The following is a 21348-nucleotide window of genomic DNA, read 5'->3' on the forward strand; positions in this document are numbered from 1 at the left end:
TGTATTTCTATGTGATGTAAAGAAAAGAGCTTACTTCTTGTTGTTTCATAGTTGTTGGAGACAAGATACTTTTGCATAAACTGCCTACATTATAGGAGCCTGCAGTGTCACCTTTTCCTTTACTTAGAGATGTATCTCTTTTAAAGGAATAGGCCACCGTTTTTACATACTAAGATATGCTCTTACCTCACTTTAGACGTGTTAATATATCCCCGTCTGGTCTTTGTCCGTGCGCTCTGCCAGGCAAACGGAGCACATACGCAGCCTCTCCCACATGTCACATAGCTCCGAAAAAGCTCACGATAGAAGCTACCAAGCTCTTCCACGTGTTCCCTATTTAAATAAAGTTACGTGAAGTGTTTTCATGCGAAGTATATTTACACAGAAATGTAACGTGTCGATTTTATAAGCAAATAAAAAGGGGGACTATATTGTGAGGCGTAATGATACGAGGAGTAAAACGTCCGCGCAGTAACTCCTAAAGACTTCCCCCCACTCACTTCCGTCAATAACCTTTAGGAGTTACTGCGCGGACGTTTTACTCCTCGTATCATTACGCCTCACAATATAGTCCCCCTCTTTATTTGCTTATAAAATCGACATGTTACATTTCTGTGTAAATATACTTCGCATGAAAACACTTCACGTAACTTTATTTAAATAGGGAACACGTGGAAGAGCTTGGTAGCTTCTATCGTGAGCTTTTTCGGAGCTATGTGACATGTGGGAGAGGCTGCGTATGTGCTCCGTTTGCGTGACAGAGCGCACGGACAAAGACCAGACGGGGATATATTAACTCGACTAAAGTGAGGTAAGAACATATTTTAGTATGTAAAAACGGTGGCCTATTCCTTTAAGTATGATGAACGATGAAGTATGATGTACGACTTTATAACTTGCACTATATTTGACACAATATTTGATCATTATCACGACTATTGCGTTTATAATAATCTACATCATTCCACTCAGTTTAAACAGTTAATTAAACGCAGCTAATTTTTTCATCGAAATGTGTCTAGATTTGTCTGATTTGGTATATTTCTAAACTTAGAAATATACCAAATCAGGACCAAAACCACACTAAAATGGAACAAAGTAAATAAAATCCTGAACCTCTGCTCATTGTGTTTTTGTTTTAGAGTTAAAAAGTAAAGCTCTGTCAGATGGAACTGAGTGATTTTGTGATTATATTGTTGTGTGTTGTTTGTCAACCCTGTATTTGAAGAGAATTGGTTTTAGTTGTATAATCTAAGTGCATTCATTTGGAAGAGTTCAGTTCAAACAAGTCCAAGGCTTTTTCTCGCAGCCTTGAGTCGTGAAATTAACGGTAGCTTTGAGGAACAGTTCTTTAAGTGAAGCTGTGGTTTACAGTTGCGTTTTCTGTCTATTTTCATCGACAGAGGCATAACTAAGAGGATTGTCATTGAAGCTCGGTTGAATGTAGTCAACTCCGGTCCGGTATTTACTTTAGAGTCTGAATTTTTTTGTGTCTTTTATTCAAATACACTTTTCAAATTCAAATGAAAAGCAAATTTGTTCTCACATCTTTAAAGGCCTTATACCTTAAGGTAACAAACAATGGAAGCCACAAAATTCAAATGTTAGTCGTGGTCCAAACTCATTCTTGACTTTCTTAAAATATTTGTTGCATCCCAATTTTCACAGGGATGAATTTATAGGCACTCATAATTCACAATTTGCAGGGTCACCTTTCAGGGTCAATTTCACAGAAACGCAAATACAAAATTGGCCTGTAACTTCATGAAATTGTTCCAAATGCCTTTTAAATAAAAGCACAGTGTTTATTCCCACAAATGCAGGGCCGGCCCTAGGCATAGGCGACCCAGGCGGCCGCCTTAGGCGCCATCTGCTGGAGGGGCCGCCAAATCGCTCTTTAATTTTTCAACCCTATCTACAACATCGCCATTTATAGCTTTGGAACAGAAATAGATATAGACCTGCGGTCTTTAGTGTTGGGAACTAGAGATTCCAAGCTTTCAAATAAGCCCACCCTGGTCCTTCTATGCCTTTGGGGGGCAGTGTAACATCGCGGTAAAAAATAATAAATTTACTTCAGCAAAAGTTCAATCTCGCCAAGGGCGCCAAATTGGCCTGGACAAATGTCTGAGTTTACAGTACGCTAAATGAGGAGGACAAAGCACATTTTGTTCCGTTAGTAAAAAAAACATATTAACATGTTTCTTAAAGGCACTATACCTGATTTTTTTTAAGTGTATTTTGTCCCCTTCTTTTGTACAATGCTCTGCATAGTGTGTTTTTTTCTTGCTTGCGCTGAAACATTGCTTGGTGTTTTCTGCCATCTTGTGGTTGAGGGATTGCTATTGCCGTTCTTTAGATTGTGGATAACGTGCTGTGGATCTTGTTCAGTTTTGAAGATCTATAAATGCATTCTACATTTTCACCAAATTAACACACTAATGATATAATGCTCATGATTATAATGTAATTTTCATTCATCAGTTTGATTAATTAATTCATGATCAATAATCTTGTATTGTATATAGTCAAGTATGATCAGAGATGCACAATTTTACTTAATATCTTGAAAATGTAGAATTCCCATTTTCTTCAGTAATTTGGGTTAATTTATTCCTTGTCTCCCTTTTTCCCCCCAAACCTTTTCTCTTGTTTCCTCCCTTCTCCCCCTTTGGTTCATTCTTCCTTAGACTCTCAAACGGCTGATTCCTGATGAGGTAAGTTCCTTGTTACGGCTTGTGTTTGTGAGTGTTGTTTCTGTATGTGATGTATTAACCTGCACCCTCTGTGTGTGCAGTCACTCTCTTCACTAACCTCTTTTTGATCTGTCGTTGTCAATAGTCTTGTGTCTTGTGCTCTTTTTAAGCTACACACATTGATTCAGTATGAAAGTATGACAATCTATTTGATTAATATTGGCAAGTTCACTTTACTTGGTGCTTTGCTCTAACCTACTGGGTTCAAATTTGTGTAAAATGAATCAAAGCAGGTCTGAGATACAAAGTTGGTCGACAGAAATGCCAGAAGTATCACCTCTAAGTACTCCACTTTGATTACACAACCTATCGTGACAGTTTGTAAAGTGTTGGGCTACGTTCAGAGTGAAGGCCAGTCTGAACGTTGACCTGCTGTGTGAATGTAGCTGAATGTATGACATGGTCTGTGTGAGGCAACAGTGACGTACGTATTCACGACAGAAGTACTTTCACTTCTGGCCCTTTTGCAAGTTTGTGTGTGTGTTTTTTTAACTTGTGTCTCATCCCGTGCTGCAGTTGGAGCGGTTCACCAGCATGAGGATGAAAAAGGACAAGGAGAAGACCAGCCAAATACCGAGCCAACGCCACTCGTCCTCTGTCAGCTACGAGATGAACTCCCAAAGTGCCTCGCTGCACGACCACTCTGACGAATATGTGCTGGAGCTCTTTGAACAGATGCTGGTAATAAAACGAGTGATATCCATTTTTTAAACTACTGTAGTCATACCATCCACAAACTAGCATGCCATAATGTAGTATCTTCTAGCCACTTATTTAATTTTTTTTTTAAAATTTTAATTCGATCTGACGTCAAAAACTCTGCCGCATAAAGTGTGTGTGAACTTCATAAAATATTGTACATTTATTGAGACAAGACAAAAAATAGGCAAGACAAGGCAACTTTATTTATACCTCACATTTCGTATACAAGGAAACTCAATGCAACACAAAACACAAAAACTATTTTTTTGGACAGGAGATTTTGTGATGCTGTGCCTCTTTCAGACCTGTGTTTCGACAACTAAGCAATTATTGAAATAGTTGATAACTATTTTAGCAATCGATTAGTTTTGTTTTATCGACTCAAATAGAGCAAAATGACATGACAATTTTGTATTTTTGATGAAACCCTCTTTGTTTTTTGTTTTTTTAAGTTATTGTTTGTAGTGTTTAGTGCATTGTAAATTTCATAAATATATGTCTTTGTCTCATCCAGTCAGAAAGCAGAATTAGCACAAAGAGCCTCCTACTAACGTTCACTTTAAGTTTACTCCTTCAACAAGTCCTCAAGCGGCACCACTTTAGCTTTATGTGGTAGAAACATTTGCATTCACAGCCAAGCAATTAAATGTAAAAATAATCTGTAGCTTAGATGATTACCAAAATAATCGTTCGTTGCAGCCCAAATCAAAATATAAAATTGCATCAACATGTCCATATTCTAAATTAACAGACTTTAACTGTAAGTCAGAGTACCTTGAATGCTCTTTTTCCTGCTACCACTCGGTAACCCCTCAAAAAAGCAGCATGTTTAATTTGAGAGAGGTAAAAAAAAGGTTTAGCTTTTCAACAAGCTATCAGCAAATGTAAAAGGCTGGTTAGTGCCCCCTTGTGGCTGGTTAGTGCCCCCTTATGGCTGGTTAGTGGCCCCTTGTGGCCTCAATCCATATTAGTACCCATTAAATGTATTTGTGCCCCTTCCAAATAAATAAATAATTTAAATATATAATATGTTATGAAAATGTTTTTTTGCTCACTAGGTTGATATGAACTTAAATGAGGAAAAGCAGCAGCCTCTTCGAGAGAAGGACATTGTAATCAAGCGCGAAATGGTCTCTCAATACCTCCATACATCCAAAGCTGTAAGTAGTGTCAACATATGCTACTATTATCTGACTTTGTTTCATATTTAATGAATGGAAATGATTGTTGTACACTTTGGTCGAAAGGGACAAGATCAGAAGGAAAGCTCTAAATCGGCCATGGTTTACATTCACGAGCTGAAGGCCGACTACCGGGACCGGGAGCTGCTGAACTGCCTGGAATCTCTCCGAGTTTCCCTCAATAACAACCCTGTCAGGTGAGACAAAGTGCACTTCCACTGCACTGTTCATTTTGACAGCATATTCTAATTTAGTTTTAGTCTTAGTCTTTTGACTAAAATGTCATTTCATTTTAGTCAAGATTTAGTCAAAGAATTATCTTAAATTTTAGTCTAGTTTTAGTCAACTAAAATTGCATGTAAATGTATGAATAATTTAGTGAACTTTATAATATTTATTATTGCCCTATTTAATTAGTTTTCTCTGCTTCATGTTTGTGAACATGAATAAAGTACAGAGCCTCTGCTTTAAATTATATGAGGCTCTTTTCAAACTGTTGGTTTTATTTTTATTTAGTCATATTTTAGTCCATGAAAATATCTGGACACTTTAGTCATAGTTTTAGTCTCTCAAAAAACTTCAAATTTAGTTTTAGTCTAATTCTAGTCAGCCCAAAAAAATACATTGACTAGAATGATGACAAAGCTAACACTGGTCCACTGAAGGCCAATACGAAACCACAGTAATGTGCTCATCTGCTATAATGATTTCATTTTATATGACATGTAAATAATCCATGGGGGGGGATGGGGGGGGTGTAAGAGGGGTGGGAGGGAGTTCAGGGAGTTCAGCTCCCCGATGGCCCTGTGTACGAAACTGTTCCTCAGTCGACTGGAACTGACCTGTAGATTCCGCAGTCTCCTCCCTGCAGGAGGATTTTGATGGCTTTGCGGGTGAGACGGGTCGAGTACATCTCCTTAATAGAGGGGAGAGGGGCTACGCAGATCTTCTCCGCAGCTCTCACAATGCACTGGAGGCTTATCCATGAGACTGTCCATCTCTGAGCTCTCTACCACCTGTTGAATGTAGTAAAGGGAAATTCACTGCTTGGCCAATGTCAGAAGAGTGCAGCTGCATCCATTTTTTTACAAAGCTCTTGCCTTCCCCAACAAATCCCATTTTGCACTCTGTGGCGGCTAATCTATGCTTGAAAATTGTATCTAATGCTTCCTGAATGGGCTTGATCTCTTCCAGTTGGGTACAAACGTTTGGTGGTGAGGGTTTGGCATTATTACTAAACCTCCTTCGAAAACTTCAAGAAGAGAAAGACGAATACCCGTAAGTTACTGCAACCTACAAAAGAGTATGTGAATGCCCCGCTCTTTGTCGTAATATTTTATATTTTATGCTCTGTTCCAGAGCAATGGGGATAAAATGTCAGCATGAGATAATCCGATGTCTAAAGGCCTTCATGAACAATAAGGTAAGTTCTACAAATGCCAACAGGAAGGGTTTATTAAGTGTTTATTCTAATACAGAGCAAAAGTAGCTGAATGAGTTCAGTCTAATGGTTCAGGCTGCTGCAAATATGGCCGGACACCTGGTTTGTCCTCAGCATCATGGATTTGACTCCTGGCTGCTCTTCCCCTTTTACCCTTGCCTGGCCTGGCCTGCCAAACTACATGCTTTGTCATAGATATTTCAAAGACATATAGTCTGGGAGCGAGCATGATCTCAACGATTTCCCGGTGGGCGTGATTGATAGACTGCATCAACCAATCAGAGCAACGCTATACTTCGCAGCAACAAGCGGCAGGAAGGATTTCCAAAAACGTCCTTATTTACGAGGGACGCTTTGAACGCTGTTTCTTGCTCCGGTTTTATGGGATTACATTTTTTTTTAAATTGATTTAAAACAGACTAAAGAGCAAAAGAAAACATCGTATCACTCGCTTGGGTCGAGTGTGGTGACGGCTTCTGCCTCTTGGGGGAATGAAGTCCCGCCTCTCGGTGAGTGATTGGACCGATGTGGGTAAAATCGTGAAATGATAGGCTGCGAGGAGCTGTCCAGACGGTTCGTCTTTTGAACAGAAAGGAGGAGTGTCTGGCAGGCCAGGCAACTTTTACCTTGAACTGTCCTGTCAAATCAATCGTTAAACTAAAGAAGCAGGATTTATGCAAGTGTTTATCGAAAAATAAGCTCCCTATTAGGAAGAACAGGTGCTTATTTGTTATTATGGTGTTTTTTCTAATTCTAATTCATGTGCTGTGACAGTGTTATTACATTTGTAAAAAACTATAATGCAACTTTGAGCATCTGGAAAAGCTCTATAATACTAATGCATCATTCATTTAAAAAAAAGAATTATTATTATTATTATTATTATTATTATTATTATTATTATTATTAGATTGTCAAGGATGCATTTCATTTGCTTCATAATTCTGGTTTATTCAGATGAATACCAAGTTAATAGATTTTCACCCTTGGACTACATTTTTATTCATAAAACTGTGTCCTGATGCAAATAATAAAATAATAAACATAATACATTACATGTCCACCAGAGGGCGGCAACTATAGTTTTTAGTTGCCATTAATACCATATTTTGGATTATTTCTAATTTTTACCTTTTCAGTTACATCAACTTCCTCTTCCTTTTGTTTGTGATTTAGTATGGATTAAAATCCATGCTGGAGTCAGTTGAAGGTATACCTCTGCTGGTCCGGGCCATCAACCCTCGGGTGCCTCATATGATGGTGGACGCCGTTAAGTTGCTCTCTGCCATTTCTATTTTGGAACATCCGGAGAATCTGTAAGTAAATGGATAGAAGATAATAGTGGAAAACCTTTGTCTTGAATGTAAAAACACTTGTTTGCTGTTTTCAGTCATGAACGAGTTCTAGAGGCGATCACAGAGGAGGCCGAGAAAAGAGACATTGAGCGTTTTCAGCCTCTGCTGTCTGGAATGAACGCTCACAATATTGCTCTTAAGGTACTCCCACAGTGTTTTCTGCTTGTGTGTTTTGAATTACTGAACACTATTTTTACCTCTTGCAACTCCTCGGTCCTATCAGATTTATTTGACATTTTCATTGTAAAGTTTTTTTATTGAGCATATTATACAGTTTTCAATCAACAATATAAGAGAGGCTCAAGTAGTTTTGTATAAGTGTACATAAACCAAAACAAAGCAGGAAAAAACAAAAACAACAGCGGGGGTAGAGTACCATGTTGTAGCAAGAAGTAAAATAAGAATGTATACAAATAAAATGAAATAAAATAAGTGTTTATACAGATACTGATCGTACGAAATCTCTGAAGGCTTATTGTAAAAAAAAACAGAGATTATCCTTCAACAAATATCATTTTTTTTCCAAATGTAAAGTATTGGACTGATCCCAAAGCCACATTTTGTCAGTGGGTATCGCTGGCACTTTCCATGACATCAGAAGTACCTTTTTTGCAGTAAAGGGAGTAGGAAGTGGACCGCTCTAAAGAAATTCCTGCTATGTAGACTGAACTTTTACTTGACATTTTCCAGTGGGTGCTAGCACCTGGACACTGTTCTTAGAGGGGCTGGGTGTAAATGCGAAATGCTGAGGAGGTACTAACTAAAAGGGCCTATGAAGAGTAGACCCTCTGTAGTCTTCATTTTATGTCCTAAAAGTTATAAACAATCTAGAAATGTGGCATGGACGGTATAACAGAAATGTTACTATTTCAAGGTTTCCGCAGGGCATTAAAAATGATAGTCATTTTATGAATTATGCCAAAATGAAGGCTTGAAAAGTTATTAAAAATCATTCATTCACATTCAAACTCGCATGAAATCTAAATTTATTAGAAAATATAATTTTTCCTTACAGACAGAACCCACAACAATAACGTTACTGAACTATTTTTACTCTAGACATTTGTCAAAAACACAAAAGCTATGGTCTAAAACAAGTTCACCTGCAGTTCTGACTGAAAGTTTACACTTTCTTTTGCGTTTTGTGTTCAATTTAGTTTTGAATATAAAACTTTCCCCTTATTCCCCTGTTTGATTGAATGTTTATAAATCTTATGAAATGAAAATGCCGAGATGTTTTTAATTTGTGGCATTAAAAATATTGTGCCACCTGTAGAAACCCTGTTTTTATCTTATCAAGTTTTAAAAATAAATTATTGCTTCAAATCTGACGGACAGCCTTGTTGTCTTGTGACATCAAAGATTCAGATAATTCAAATGGGAATCACCCAAAAATGTTCATGGCAAAAGCACATGTGGAAATTAATTTCTGGTATTTCCACTATAATGTTCAAGCATCCAACACTTCAGTCGCTGAATCTAAACCACTGCCTACTGTTTATTTCTCACTGTGTGTCACCTATTGGAGTCCTCAAAAAATAAACTACAACCATGGCCTGGCCGCCTTTGCCTGCGCCCTGTGTATAGTCAAATCTAACACATCTATGATGGGCTCGTGTTTTTCATGTACGAGTATATGTCAGTCTTTAGATATTTGTTGCAGATAATCATGACTTCTATGACAAATTCTGTTTACAAAGTTTCTGTTTACATGGCATACTCTCCTTTTACCCAGGGTGGATGCATGCAGCTAATCAATGCTTTGATTAGCCGAGGGGAAGAGTTGGACTTCAGGATCCACATTCGCTCTGAACTGCTCAGGCTTGGACTCAGAGATATGCTGACGGTACGGTACCTATAGTAAGAAAGTTCGTCAGAGCCAAGTGGAGTCTGCCTTATGTCTGTCTCAAATTCACATATTAATTTATTGATTCATTTGAACATTTTCTTTATACTAACAGGAGGTACGGACCATTGAAAATGAGGAGCTGAGGGTACAGCTTTCTGTGTTTGATGATCAAGCTGAGGATGACTCTGAAGACCTCAGAGCACGTCTAGAAGACATCCGCATTGAGATGGAATATCCTTTGTTAGAATGAACAACATTGTATTCATGATAATATTAAAGTGTACAATTCAAGGTTCATATCTCCCTTAACTTTAGTCCTAATGATGTGAGGGAAGTGTTTGAGATCCTTGTCAACACAGTGAAGGACTCCAAGGCTGAGAGCCACTTCCTTTCTCTGATGCAGCATTTGCTGCTGATCCGCAATGACTACTTGGCCAGGTATGACCTCTCACATGCACTTTGATTATTATGACCTTGTGAGTCAAATCTTGTATATGTCTATGATTGTTTATTAATGTATAAATTCAACTGGTCTCACTAACACTCATTTTGACAGTTCAATTTATTATGCAGCGCATTACATTTAGTTCTATTCAGTGCAGTCATAACAAATGTACTGAAAGTGCATCCGTTTCCAGGAGAACACCTTGGTTCGTCCTTCTAGTTCACTCTGTTAATTTAGCTCTATATGCATCTGCACTTTGCTCTCTTTGCTGTTTGTTTTCTTGAGTGCTGTTTCGAGGCTGTGAAATTAATACATGCAGCGAAGTCTAATTCCATTTTAATAGAAATGAGCGCAATCAACTCTTATCAGCAGAAATATGCTAATGTCTGCTCCTTGTCTCCCAAAGCCCTTGAGGCTTTGCTAGGAAAACAGAAACTGCATAAGTGAAGTAAAGACAAAAAAAAAGTGAATTCTGTACAATGTTAGCTTGGGAACATTTAATCTCAAAATAAGCTGTATTCTTATTTCAGGCCATAGCCTTCCACAAAAATAATTAATAATTCCCTTTTTGTGTATATAAATAGCTTGTTGAACCAAAAGCTCAAGCAATCATATAAGATGATTAGGTTGTTGCATTTATTTATTCAAATGTAGTATAAATGCTTCCCTGTAGTGTTAAATCTATGCAAGTATTTCTTTTACAATGCCTCTATTTGGTCACTTGGTGTCTCTCTTGCTCCACGGAAAAATGTGCCTTCTCTGAAAAAACTCCAAGTGTAGTGAAGCAGTGAAATAAGTGTTAGACAAAGGCAGAGTGACTAAGAGAAATCAGGGGAGGGAGAGACAGAGACAGAATAAATAAAGTATTGTGACTCTGGCAGCATCTAATGGGGTCAGGGAATAAGACACCTCCAGAATTGACTGTCTGTAAAAGTTGCTTGATCAGACGGGGGCTCTGGACGTACACATTCACACACTTTCTCTGCGGCCGCCTCATGCAATCAATCTTTGTGACAAGTAACCAGAGCTGTCATGCTCAAACACACATCCAATTTCAGTCACAGACAAAAGACGAAGGCTACACGAGGCACGTTCATCTGGACACGTGCACCTGTATGCTCTGTGCCAGTCACACCTCCGCTCACTGTGCTCACTACAAATGTTCAGTTAATCTGCACTGCTGTCACCGTGTAGTTGTGAACCAAACGTACAAATATGTTGTTTGATCTTCCAAAATGTGTCTTGTTCATCAAATGTGTGTGCCTTTCACTCCTTGTTCCAGGCCTCAGTATTACAAGTTGATGGATGAGTGCATAGCTCAGATCGTTCTTCACAGGAATGGAGCAGACCCCGACTTCAAGTGTCGAAACCTAAACCTCAATATTGAAAGTTTAATAGGTGAGAACTTTGTGGATTGTGCTCTTCTTTTTTCACCAATGAACATTCTGGACAGTGTTTGTGTTTTACTAGATTTAATTGTGTAATACAGTGGAATTACATGGGTATCTTATTTTATGTACATAGTTGTTAAAGGTCTTGATATAGTACTTGCATGTAATTGGGAAACAGTCAAGAGCAATTTGGTGATTATACCACAAGGGGGAGCCCAAGAAGAGCGTTATTACGGACTGTGCTACAGGTATATGGAGGACATTGATTGTGCTCGAAATTCTCTAGAAGTTTTTTTTTTTTTTTTTTTTGAATGAATGACATTGTTTTATTTTATTTTGTGAATTTTAAGTTTTCAAATTACAACAATAGTGATTTAAGCATAATTTTGAAATGTAGCACACCCTTTTTATGATGAGATTTCACAAAAACCAGAGCCATATGTATGTGTATTTTTCTGAGCTTGACTAGCTGGTGTGAGTGCCAGCGTACAGCTCATGCTGACCACAGAAGCACAAAGGAATGGCGACTTGGACCATGCATCATGACATGAATTCCTGTTTATGACAGGCCTGTGTTGTGCACTGCACAAAACGCCAATTGCACCATTTCTTTCTATGTCCCGATACACATGGGCTGCTGGCCTCCTTTAAAGCTGCCCGAGTTATTATCAGTGGAAAGCAGCCCAATTCTGCCCTGCATGCATTATTTAGTATTTTTCTTTGAACTCTAAAATTCAGCACAGTTTCCCCCGCATTTCTTCTCCCTCAGAGCTTTCTATTCAAAGTTTGTCCCATTTAGCCTACCACCATGGCAGACGTAACCCCCCATTACACATCTAATAATGCATAAAGTCTAGAAATTTGTCTATGATTGACGGATTGAATATCATGTTCATACTGGAAAAAAGATGAATTAGGGTTGGAAAGTACCTGCTTGTCTAAACCTTAGGTATTTTGTAGCCTGTTGGTGGGTGCTTTCGGTGTGATTTGATTGCCCTCTTGGGTTGTCTTTGATGAAGTGACTCTGTGGCATTCATCTTGTTGATAATTAGCTTTTTACTGCTGGAGCTGGAGAAGCCTGTGGATAGTAAACCACTTGTAGACACTCCAATTACGCTGTGAAACTGCCCCGCTGGTCAGTCCGTTTCCCTTTTACCGTAGCTGCTCTCAAGCAGAACATTTGATAATGAATGACCCCCAAACTTGTTAATTGACTTTGAGAAAGTGGTACTACTTTTACGAAGCTTTCCATCGACTTTAACCCAACAGATGATTCAAAATGAATGTCAGGGTAAAACGTTGCTTATTTTTGTTCATTTTGTTTTTTTTCTCTTTTAGATAACATGGTGGACCAAACTAAGGTGGAAACCAGTCAGGCCAAAGCCACGGAGCTGGAGAAGAAGGTCAAATATGAAATTCCTGTTCAGGGTTGTAAGCTCAAAAGTGCCCACATAAAGATTGCAGAATATTTCCTTAAGACATTTTGATTTGGTTTTATGTGTGACTTGCCTTACTGACACGCAGTGGCAAATATGCAAACAACAAGTCTAGGCAGCCATCAGACTAAAACTATTAGAACAAAGTAATTGCCTGGTGGGGGAAATGCCTTGATTGTGATGTGGTGCTGATTGATTGTGTTGTTTGTGTCCTATTGGCAAGATAATTGCAGAGGAAGCTAAAATAGGCTATATTTGGATTCACATAAATAGGTTAATTCCAATGTTGCTTCAAAGGCACTAGATATAATAGTAAACTGGCATGATTGACACCGTACATTTTATTTTCCTTTCTTTTAGTTGGATGCAGAGTTGACTGCGCGTCACGAGTTGCAGGTGGAACTGAAAAAGCTGGAAGGGGACTATGAGCTGAAACTGCAGGATTTGAGCCAAGAAAAGGAACAGCTGGCCTCTGTGAAGCAGGAGCGGGAGAGAGAGAACCACAGCCTACAGACACAGCTGAGCAGTCTACAGCAGCAGGTACCACCTCACTGTCTCATCTGTGCCCGTCAAACTTCTGCACTTACAATTAGCATCGCTGGAGACTTTTCAGCATGTTATACATTTTATGTTCATCTGGTGCATTTGAACATAATCCATATTAAGAAGATAAGGGTAGATAACACTGCTCAATATAATACTGAAACATTTTGTTGTAAGCATCACTAGATCATACTGCTCTGTCATTAAGTATGTGTTGTGGAGGGAATGCGTTAAGGTTGTTTTTGCTTCACAAATGCACACACTGACCACAGCCCAATCCCTCACTCACAGTTGACCAAGGACACAACAACAGTATACACTGATCAGAGCTAAGATCGAACGGCCAATCTGCAGTTATAAGACGACTTACCACCTGAGCCTGTCGCCTATGCTGCATTAGTGTCCTACATTAAGTCTTGCAGTTTAAAATGTCTGTCCATTAATGCCATTAAGGCATGTATGTGTGGCTGCGACATTTGTCATTCATATGGTATTTTCATCTTTAATGTCCACCATCTATTTATGAATAATACAAATGAAATATGTATTATTCAGAGGCCTGTTAAGTTTTTAAGACAATTTTCTTGACCTCTTGTATTGGGGAGTGAAGGTCTCTTGACCTAAAGATCATTGAAGATCAGTGGATGGACCTCCAAAGAGCAGTGCGTGACAAACCGCAAATACATCTTAGTTCTAGAAGACTCTTGTAAGGAAGAAAGGTTAAAAATCCCTTTAAAGTATTATTGAAAGACTCTAGGCTGCCAAGAAAAGCTTATTCACCTTATTCCGCGCCGCCCACTTTTGCCACTTTTTGCTTTGTCTCGGCACTTCCGTTGTACAGATACTTCTGGTCGAGCATGAAGCCCGTTCATTTAAACGGAGAACAGCTCAAATCGGATGTTTAGTGGATTGATTTGTGTAAAACGGCCAATGTTCATTTGCACCAACAAGTCAACACTGCACCGTTTCTCAGTGCGGCCGAAAAACGGCTTTGTTTTCATGTAGTGACTGATTTTATGTGGACTTCTCCAGTCCCATGTTAACAGATAGATAAATATTATGGAAATGTCAATCATTCATACCTTTTGGAGATCATGTTATCTTCCCCTTGCTTCATTGTTCACATTAATACATTTTTTATTATTATTTTGGCCATTTTTCAGAGAATATGAATGATGATAACAAAATGTTTTCTCAGAATTCTGCATTATCCACTTACAGTTTGAACACTGCTGATTGATCCACCCAGTATCTTGGATATCTTTTTTTATAAGATATATATCCATTTTATACAGTTCAACGACCTTTTCTTGCAGATTCTCTTGACAATTCTTTTGCTTTCCTCATGACTCAGAAACCAGAAACGCCAGTGCAACACTGGATAAAAGATGCAAGAAACTCGCTGACCTTTTATACACACAATAATTACAAACACAGGTTAACTTACAGGTGAGGATGCTTACTTTTAGTAGCCATTCAAACCTGTTTGTGTCAACTTGTGGATCAGGCCAAGGTATGTAAGCTTTTTTTTTCAGGGTCATTTTGGCAGTTACAATTATCATTATGATTTAAAAATTGCAAACTCAGTTGTTTCACCATAAATGGCTCCGCACAGACATTTACTATGACTGAGGAAAAACGTTTTGTGTTATCATTCATATTCTCTGAATACAAATCTAAAGTTCTGCCAGGGTTTGTAAACTTTTGAGCAAAACTGTATTTTTGCCATATTGCCCAGCCCCATTTATTATGAAGTATTCATATTAATGGTATTGAAGATAACTGATGGTTCTTTGCCCTGTTGCCTCACCAGCTGCATGTGGCCTGTCCCCTGAATGACGCAAAGTGGTGCACAGCCAGTGACCCAGAACAGACTGTCGTGTGTGTGTGTGTGTGTGTGTGTGTGTGTGTGTGTGTGTGTGTGTGTGTGTGTGTGTGTGTGTGTGTCCGATAGAGAATCGTGCTCATTATAAAGTGAGCTTTATCTGCTGTGACTCGTTCCAACAGAGCTGTATTCGCATCACACACAGTAAGACTTGCCGTATTCCTATAGCAATGGCCAAAGTGTCATGAGCCAAGGTTTTTATCCGGATTGTTTAGTGTCTGCTGGCGATTCCGTTCATTGAAGATTTCTTCACATGTAGAGATCTTTCACTTTTGCATTTGTCCATTTTCATGCGGTGCCCAGCTATTCATCTGCTTCTGCTGTCAGAAAACTTGCTTCAGACCTTTTTATGTTTAAAATTAATTATCCCCGATACACAAGATTTAGATGCTGAAACATACTTGGGGAGAAAAAAGTGTGTGTGTCTTCAAGTGTAAGAACTCAAATACACAGTTGGATGCTATTTGTTTGCCCTACTGGCAGTTGTTATTACTGGCAATCGACTGATCAATCATGGACTCAATTCAGAATTTTAATTATAAAGTTTTTTCTTTTCTAAGATGTTTCATTTTTTTTTCAAATTCTATTTGGACTTGATTACCCTCTAGCCGACTTCCTTATAAGTGGCTAAAAGTTGCCCAAACTCTTATAAAACGCATTTTTCTCATCGCTCTTCAATTGTTCATCCAATGTACTTCAGGATAAATCGGTCTATACTGTTCGAACAAGTGATTATTTGAAAAGTTAAGTTAAGTTATGCTTTATTAATTATATTACTTTAATTATTTTATTTATTACATTTGTTCTCTGCATTTGACCCTTCCATTCAAGCCTATAGGAGCAGTGTGACCTGCCAGCGTAGGCCGGTGCTCGGGGACCCATCTGCCAGGCTAATGGTCAGAAACACCTGGCTGGAGGATTAACCTATTGTACATGTTTTTAGTGGTAGGGGAAACCGGAGTACCCGGAGGAAACCTACGCAGTTACGGAGAGAACATGCAAACTGCTGCGCCACCGGGCTGCCCATTTTTGTGTGTTTATTTTAAGTTAAGTTAACTGTTGAAAATGGGTATTGGGTATTGATGCACAACAAAGAAGACAAAATGAAAATATGTTTAAGGATCTTGATGCAAGTTTTTGGTAGTGATCTACCTGTAACTTGATATTCTTGATAATCTTTATCTTTTCTAGATTGAAAAGCTCCAAAAGGATCTGGAGGAAGCCAAAACTAAAGTCGTAACAGTGACTGTTCCTGTGGCAACACCTGGACTTCCCCCACCTCCACCTCCCTTACCCTCTCAGAGCACTGGACTTCCCCCTCCTGGCCATGCAGGCATGGCTGTCCCCCCACCTCCACCACCATTACCTGGGATGCCTGGACCGCCCCCGCCTCCACCCCTGCCAGGTATGCCTGGACCCCCTCCGCCTCCACCCCTGCCCGGTATGCCTGGACCCCCTCCTCCGCCACCTTTGCCAGGTATGCCTGGACCCCCTCCTCCGCCACCTTTGCCAGGTATGCCTGGTCCACCTCCTCCTCCACCTTTGCCTGGAATGGGTGGACCACCCCCACCTCCCCCTCTGCCAGGTATGGGACCCCCACCTCCTCCCCCTCCACCGGGGGGACCAGGCATTCCCCCTCCTCCCCCGGGCATGGGAATGCCTCCTCCTCCCATGCTCGCGGGCTGGACTGCTGCGCCGCCCCCACTGCCTTATGGCCTGCAGCCAAAGAAGGAATATAAACCTGAGGTCCAGCTGAAGAGAGCCAACTGGAGAAAGGTTGGTTTTTATACAGTTCTCTCAAAATCACAAAGAAGTTGGTGGATATGTCCCACTTGAGAAAGTGAATACCGTATTTTCCGGACTTCTCTCTGGAGTATAAGTCGCACCAGCCAAAAAATGCAGACTGAAGAAGAAAACAATATATAAGTCACCAGCCTTGGCAACTACTTTTACATTGAGGCGTAACTGCCTCGTTGGCAAGCCTTTCCTTGCAGCAAGTCGTTCAAGTACCCATTTGCAAAGCGCCCGCGATTAGCTTTTTTTGTTTTCTTTATTGCAGTAAGAGTAACCTCTGCTTTTTGCCATTCCCTAACAAGTTTCTTGCTCACTCCACACTTTTACAGGAGTAGCAGATGCTGGTACACAAGCCTAGAGTGCCCTCTCGTGGCTGAAAATATCAATCATGTGAAATTATATATTTTGATGTACAAGTGGCACCTGAGTATAAGTCGCACCCTGAGCCAAACTATGGAAAAAAGTGTGACTAATTGTCCGGAAAATACGGTAGTTAAATATTACAGAAACTAAGTCTTGAATGTGTGGTGATATTAATAATATATCAGATGCCATTGGCCCCTCCGAACACCACCAACCACGCACACACACATACTACATTCACAAATGTTTCACCCCCATCTCATGCTTCAGAAGCAATACGATTCTTTGTGACAAAATTAGAGTGGAATGCCAACTTTTCTACAGTGTATTATATCTTATTACTCTAATGTGGTGCATACATTTGGTTGATTCTGACCTAAAATGACTTGTGTATACGTGCATCTCATGACAATTTCCCTCATACTCTCCTCCTCTCATCTGTGATGGTTAAAACATCAAAACGGCTTCTGTCTTTCTTTAGCCTAAAGCTACAGTTTAATGGCTTCAACAGACTTCATCAGCATTTAGCTTCTCTCTCCTGCTCTCTTTGGGCTGGTGAACTGGTGAGAGTGTTTGACGAGGATGTCACAGAAATTGCTTTTTAATAAGCTTTCTTCTTTTAACTGTGTGCCACTGAAAGATAATTAAATTGCTGCTAGAAAGGATGGTATTCTTTTGTAATTCAAATTAAGTTTTTTTCAAGCTCGGTCTCATCTTTTATTTTTATGAGCTCACACACACTTTTTGCTACTTCAGTTCAACGCCATCTCACATTTCCTTTCACCACCATTTCCTGTCCTCCAGGCTTACAATGTAATAATGAAAATCTGTATATAATACATTTACCTCAATTTGTTGTGTTCTTCCTCATGTTTTCCTTGATGAAGACACTTGCAGTAAAGAAAAGCTGTTAATTGCATTATACAAACAGAAAAGGGAAGCAAGTAGTGGTAAAACAAACCAAATACACAAGAAGCTTTGAAGAGTTTAAACTAATTTCTTTGTGAAGAGACTGCGCCTTAGAGAAAATAACTGTTCATTTGCCCAATCCCCTATTATTGTGCTGCCTCCTCAATAACTGTATCTGATTGTCTCCTTATCACACAATGTTTTCATTTCTCTTCCATTATACAGTACTTTAATCAATGTTGTGTTCTCCCTCTTTGCTCTCAGATTGGACCAGAGGACCTCTCAGAAAACAGTTTCTGGACAAAAGCAAAAGAGGATAAGTTTGAAAACAATGAGCTTTTTGCAAAACTCACCTTGACCTTCTCTTCACAGACAAAAAGTATGTCTTTGTCCAATGTCATGTTATTATATTGAATTCAGTTCATGCCGTGTGTAATGCCACTAATAATGTCTTTATTTCATGGTTCCTGCATTTCCTGCTACTTTCACTAGCCACCAAAGGTAAGACTGCAAAACACAAACATTTATCCTGTCTTTTGAGTGTCCTCTTCAGAGGTTGCACCTTTCACAGTTTAGAGGACATACATTATTCAGCATCTGTGTTTAAACAGCCTCTCACACCGCTTTATGAATAAACCACCTGCACCTGTGTCTGTGTTCATCTTCATCTAAATGTGTCCTGGGCATCATCAGATGAGATGAACAGGGACTTTGGGGCTGGGGTGAGATGGACAAAGAAAGGGCAGCTGAGGGAGGGATAAGGGGAAGGTCACTGATGTCCTGCGACTGGCCACCTGCTGTCCTGGCACAAACTGCTGACACACAAGTGTAGCTTCTCACAAACACACCTGTCCACTCCGATCACCTTGTCCCGATGTCACTGCACCTTCTGCTCCCCCTCCTACATATTCATATTGTAACCAGGAAGTCATGGACAGACAGTGTCTGTGGCTGAGGTAATTCCATTTGACCTTCACAGTCTGACTGGTCCACATGCACACACATACTCGCGCTGTATACACAAACAGAAACGCACGTGCAGCGAGGTTTGTGTTAGCTGTTGATGCACGTTACGTAAATGTCAGTGTTGGCAGCTTTTCTATTGGCATTCACCTGGATGACAGTTGTAGCGTATGCCTGTCAGTTCTTAATCTAACCTCCCTCCTTTATTGGGCTATACTTGGATGCCTTGACTTTTTATGGGCAAAGACAGGCACCTGTTCTGGTTGACGTCTAATAACCTTCCCTTCGAGCACACTACGTAGACACTGTGGCCTTTTTATTTATACCCAGCTGTCTAGAAATCTGACATTCTGAATAAATGTAAATCGTTTATATTTTAAGAGATACAATGTTCTGTTCTCACTGGGGAATAGTGTCTGAATTTTGTCTGGAGAAAATGCCAAAGCTCATTGTTTAAATACCACTGCTACTTTAAAAAATGATATGTGACAGGTCATAGAAAGTACATTGGGCACAGGTTTCATTACTGTATGATGCATCATTCTCTATTTGTGAACATTTGACTTATGCTCTACAAGAGTAAACAAAGAAATAAAAACAATGCCCAATTCAAAACAAAACTTTCAACCCCCAATAATAGTAAAAAAATAAATAAATCAAATAATTTGACTTTTTTATTGCAGTGGCACGGGATGTGTTCTTCTCTTGCCTAATTATGCGATTGCCCGAATGAGCTGTTTTTATTGAAGTTGACCGGACATCACTCTTGAAGCCCTATGATTATGAATTCTGTTAAATGTTTCACAGATAGGAACCAGTTGGTCCTCTGTGCTCCTCATGTGGCTCTCTCCTTGTTCCTGACACCACATCACACCACCACTGCACCTCTCTGACCTCCTCTCTCTCCTCCTCTCTCCTGCCTCCAGCTCAGCTCATGCGCAGCTCACTCCCACACAGTCAAACAAGTGTGCACAGGGTTAGTGAGCCCAGGGCAGGGTCAGGGGTTGTGACCTCTCGGGGCTCTGTGGATGAGTACAGCACTGATCGTGGGAGACACACCCTCTAGCTGGCTCCACATCTCTCATAGCAACAACTCAAAAATGTAGAGCCGACTCTTGCATGTGAACGTGGACTGTTCATGGCCTTGTGTTATAGATTTTTCTTCCATGTCTACCTAGACAACGTTATGACTTTAAATGATCCACTAATGGGTCTAGTTGATCCATTTCACACTCCTGTAGACAGGGACTTGGCATTCCAGCTACAGGATCAGCTTATGAAAAGGTTTATGTTGGTTTAATGGATTTGTTTTTGTTCACACAAGTCTGTTTGGCACCTTTTGCACAGGGGACATGATTTTTGTTATTCCCACTGGACCTTTTTAAAACGATACAGTTTTTGACTGAGAAGAACTACTATGTTGCTATAAAATGGATGTGCACCCTTTCTTTATTCTTCAGGGCAGAGCAGGTGTCTTTTTGAAGTTTCTTACTCTAGGAGCCCAATTAGCAAAGACTGCGAGTCGGTGAGTGACTGGCAAAAAGGGAGGGGGAAAGAAAGGCACATGGTGTTGTGGGGAAGGCCTGGGTTTGGAAAGCAGAGCCGATTAATTGGATTTGTGATTTAAAGAAAAGCTACAAGCACATTTTATTAATCCTTCTAATGGTATAGGATCAAGTGTTTATCGTGCCTGCTGTGTAGTTTCTTTTAATTAAAATTGGGAGCTACATTATTTTGTCTTATGGCCAGTGCTTTGCTTTTTCATTTTACGTACGCAGTCGATCACAGGAACTTTTACCGTTGATGCATAAATATTTGTTATTGCGCTGGCGTCGTTTTCGTATATGCCTCAAGAGGAGAGGGTTGGGGCGCTCAGCCGCATTTACCAACCAATTATAATAAGCCTTTTGATCTCCCTGTGTTTCAAACAAATCAATTTCCTTCTCTGTAGGTGTGTGCATATCTCGCTGTTTCCACTTAGGTTTATTATTCTCTTCTTAATGAGCAACCGGTTTACAAGAAAAGTGCTTACTGTGTGTGTGTGTGTGTGTGTGTGTGTGTGTGTGCGCGTGTGTGTGTGTGTGTGTGTGTGTGTGGGAGTGATAGTCCAGGGTGCTTTTGAGGCTGCAATCGGATCAGTTGGGACTAGATATAAATATAATGTAATATGCAAAATTGGTGAAATAACTATGCTTATACTTTCGGCTTTACATCTGAAGTAGTTGGGCTGATTAAAAAGAAAAAAGAAAAATACCCCTTTTTTATTTTGCAACTGTTCTATCGTTTTTGAAGTTTCTGACAGCAACTGCGGCATGTTTTAAAAAGGGGGTATTAT

General features: G+C 39.7%; 1 protein-coding gene across 1 annotated transcript in view; it reads left to right on the forward strand.

The window, feature by feature from the left end:
* diaph1 (diaphanous related formin 1) overlaps positions 1-19906 on the forward strand; it is a gene marked incomplete at its 3' end in the record, with an annotated part of 30306 nt that extends 10400 nt beyond the window's left edge. The window contains exons 2-19 of the mRNA XM_079557040.1: positions 2691-2717; positions 3273-3437; positions 4517-4618; positions 4706-4836; positions 5834-5917; positions 5999-6062; positions 7257-7396; positions 7471-7576; positions 9171-9281; positions 9397-9524; positions 9615-9722; positions 11012-11127; positions 12459-12523; positions 12917-13096; positions 16176-16425; positions 16462-16760; positions 18315-18429; positions 19821-19906. Coding sequence (XP_079413166.1) covers positions 2691-2717; positions 3273-3437; positions 4517-4618; positions 4706-4836; positions 5834-5917; positions 5999-6062; positions 7257-7396; positions 7471-7576; positions 9171-9281; positions 9397-9524; positions 9615-9722; positions 11012-11127; positions 12459-12523; positions 12917-13096; positions 16176-16425; positions 16462-16760; positions 18315-18429; positions 19821-19906 — 2277 coding nt within the window. The remainder of the gene's footprint in view (positions 1-2690; positions 2718-3272; positions 3438-4516; positions 4619-4705; positions 4837-5833; positions 5918-5998; positions 6063-7256; positions 7397-7470; positions 7577-9170; positions 9282-9396; positions 9525-9614; positions 9723-11011; positions 11128-12458; positions 12524-12916; positions 13097-16175; positions 16426-16461; positions 16761-18314; positions 18430-19820) is intronic.
* Between the last annotated feature and the right edge of the window lie 1442 nt (positions 19907-21348).

This window comes from Gobius niger (genome assembly GCF_951799975.1).
Source record: "Gobius niger genome assembly, chromosome: 5".
In the NCBI taxonomy this organism is placed as follows: Eukaryota; Metazoa; Chordata; class Actinopteri; order Gobiiformes; family Gobiidae; genus Gobius; species Gobius niger.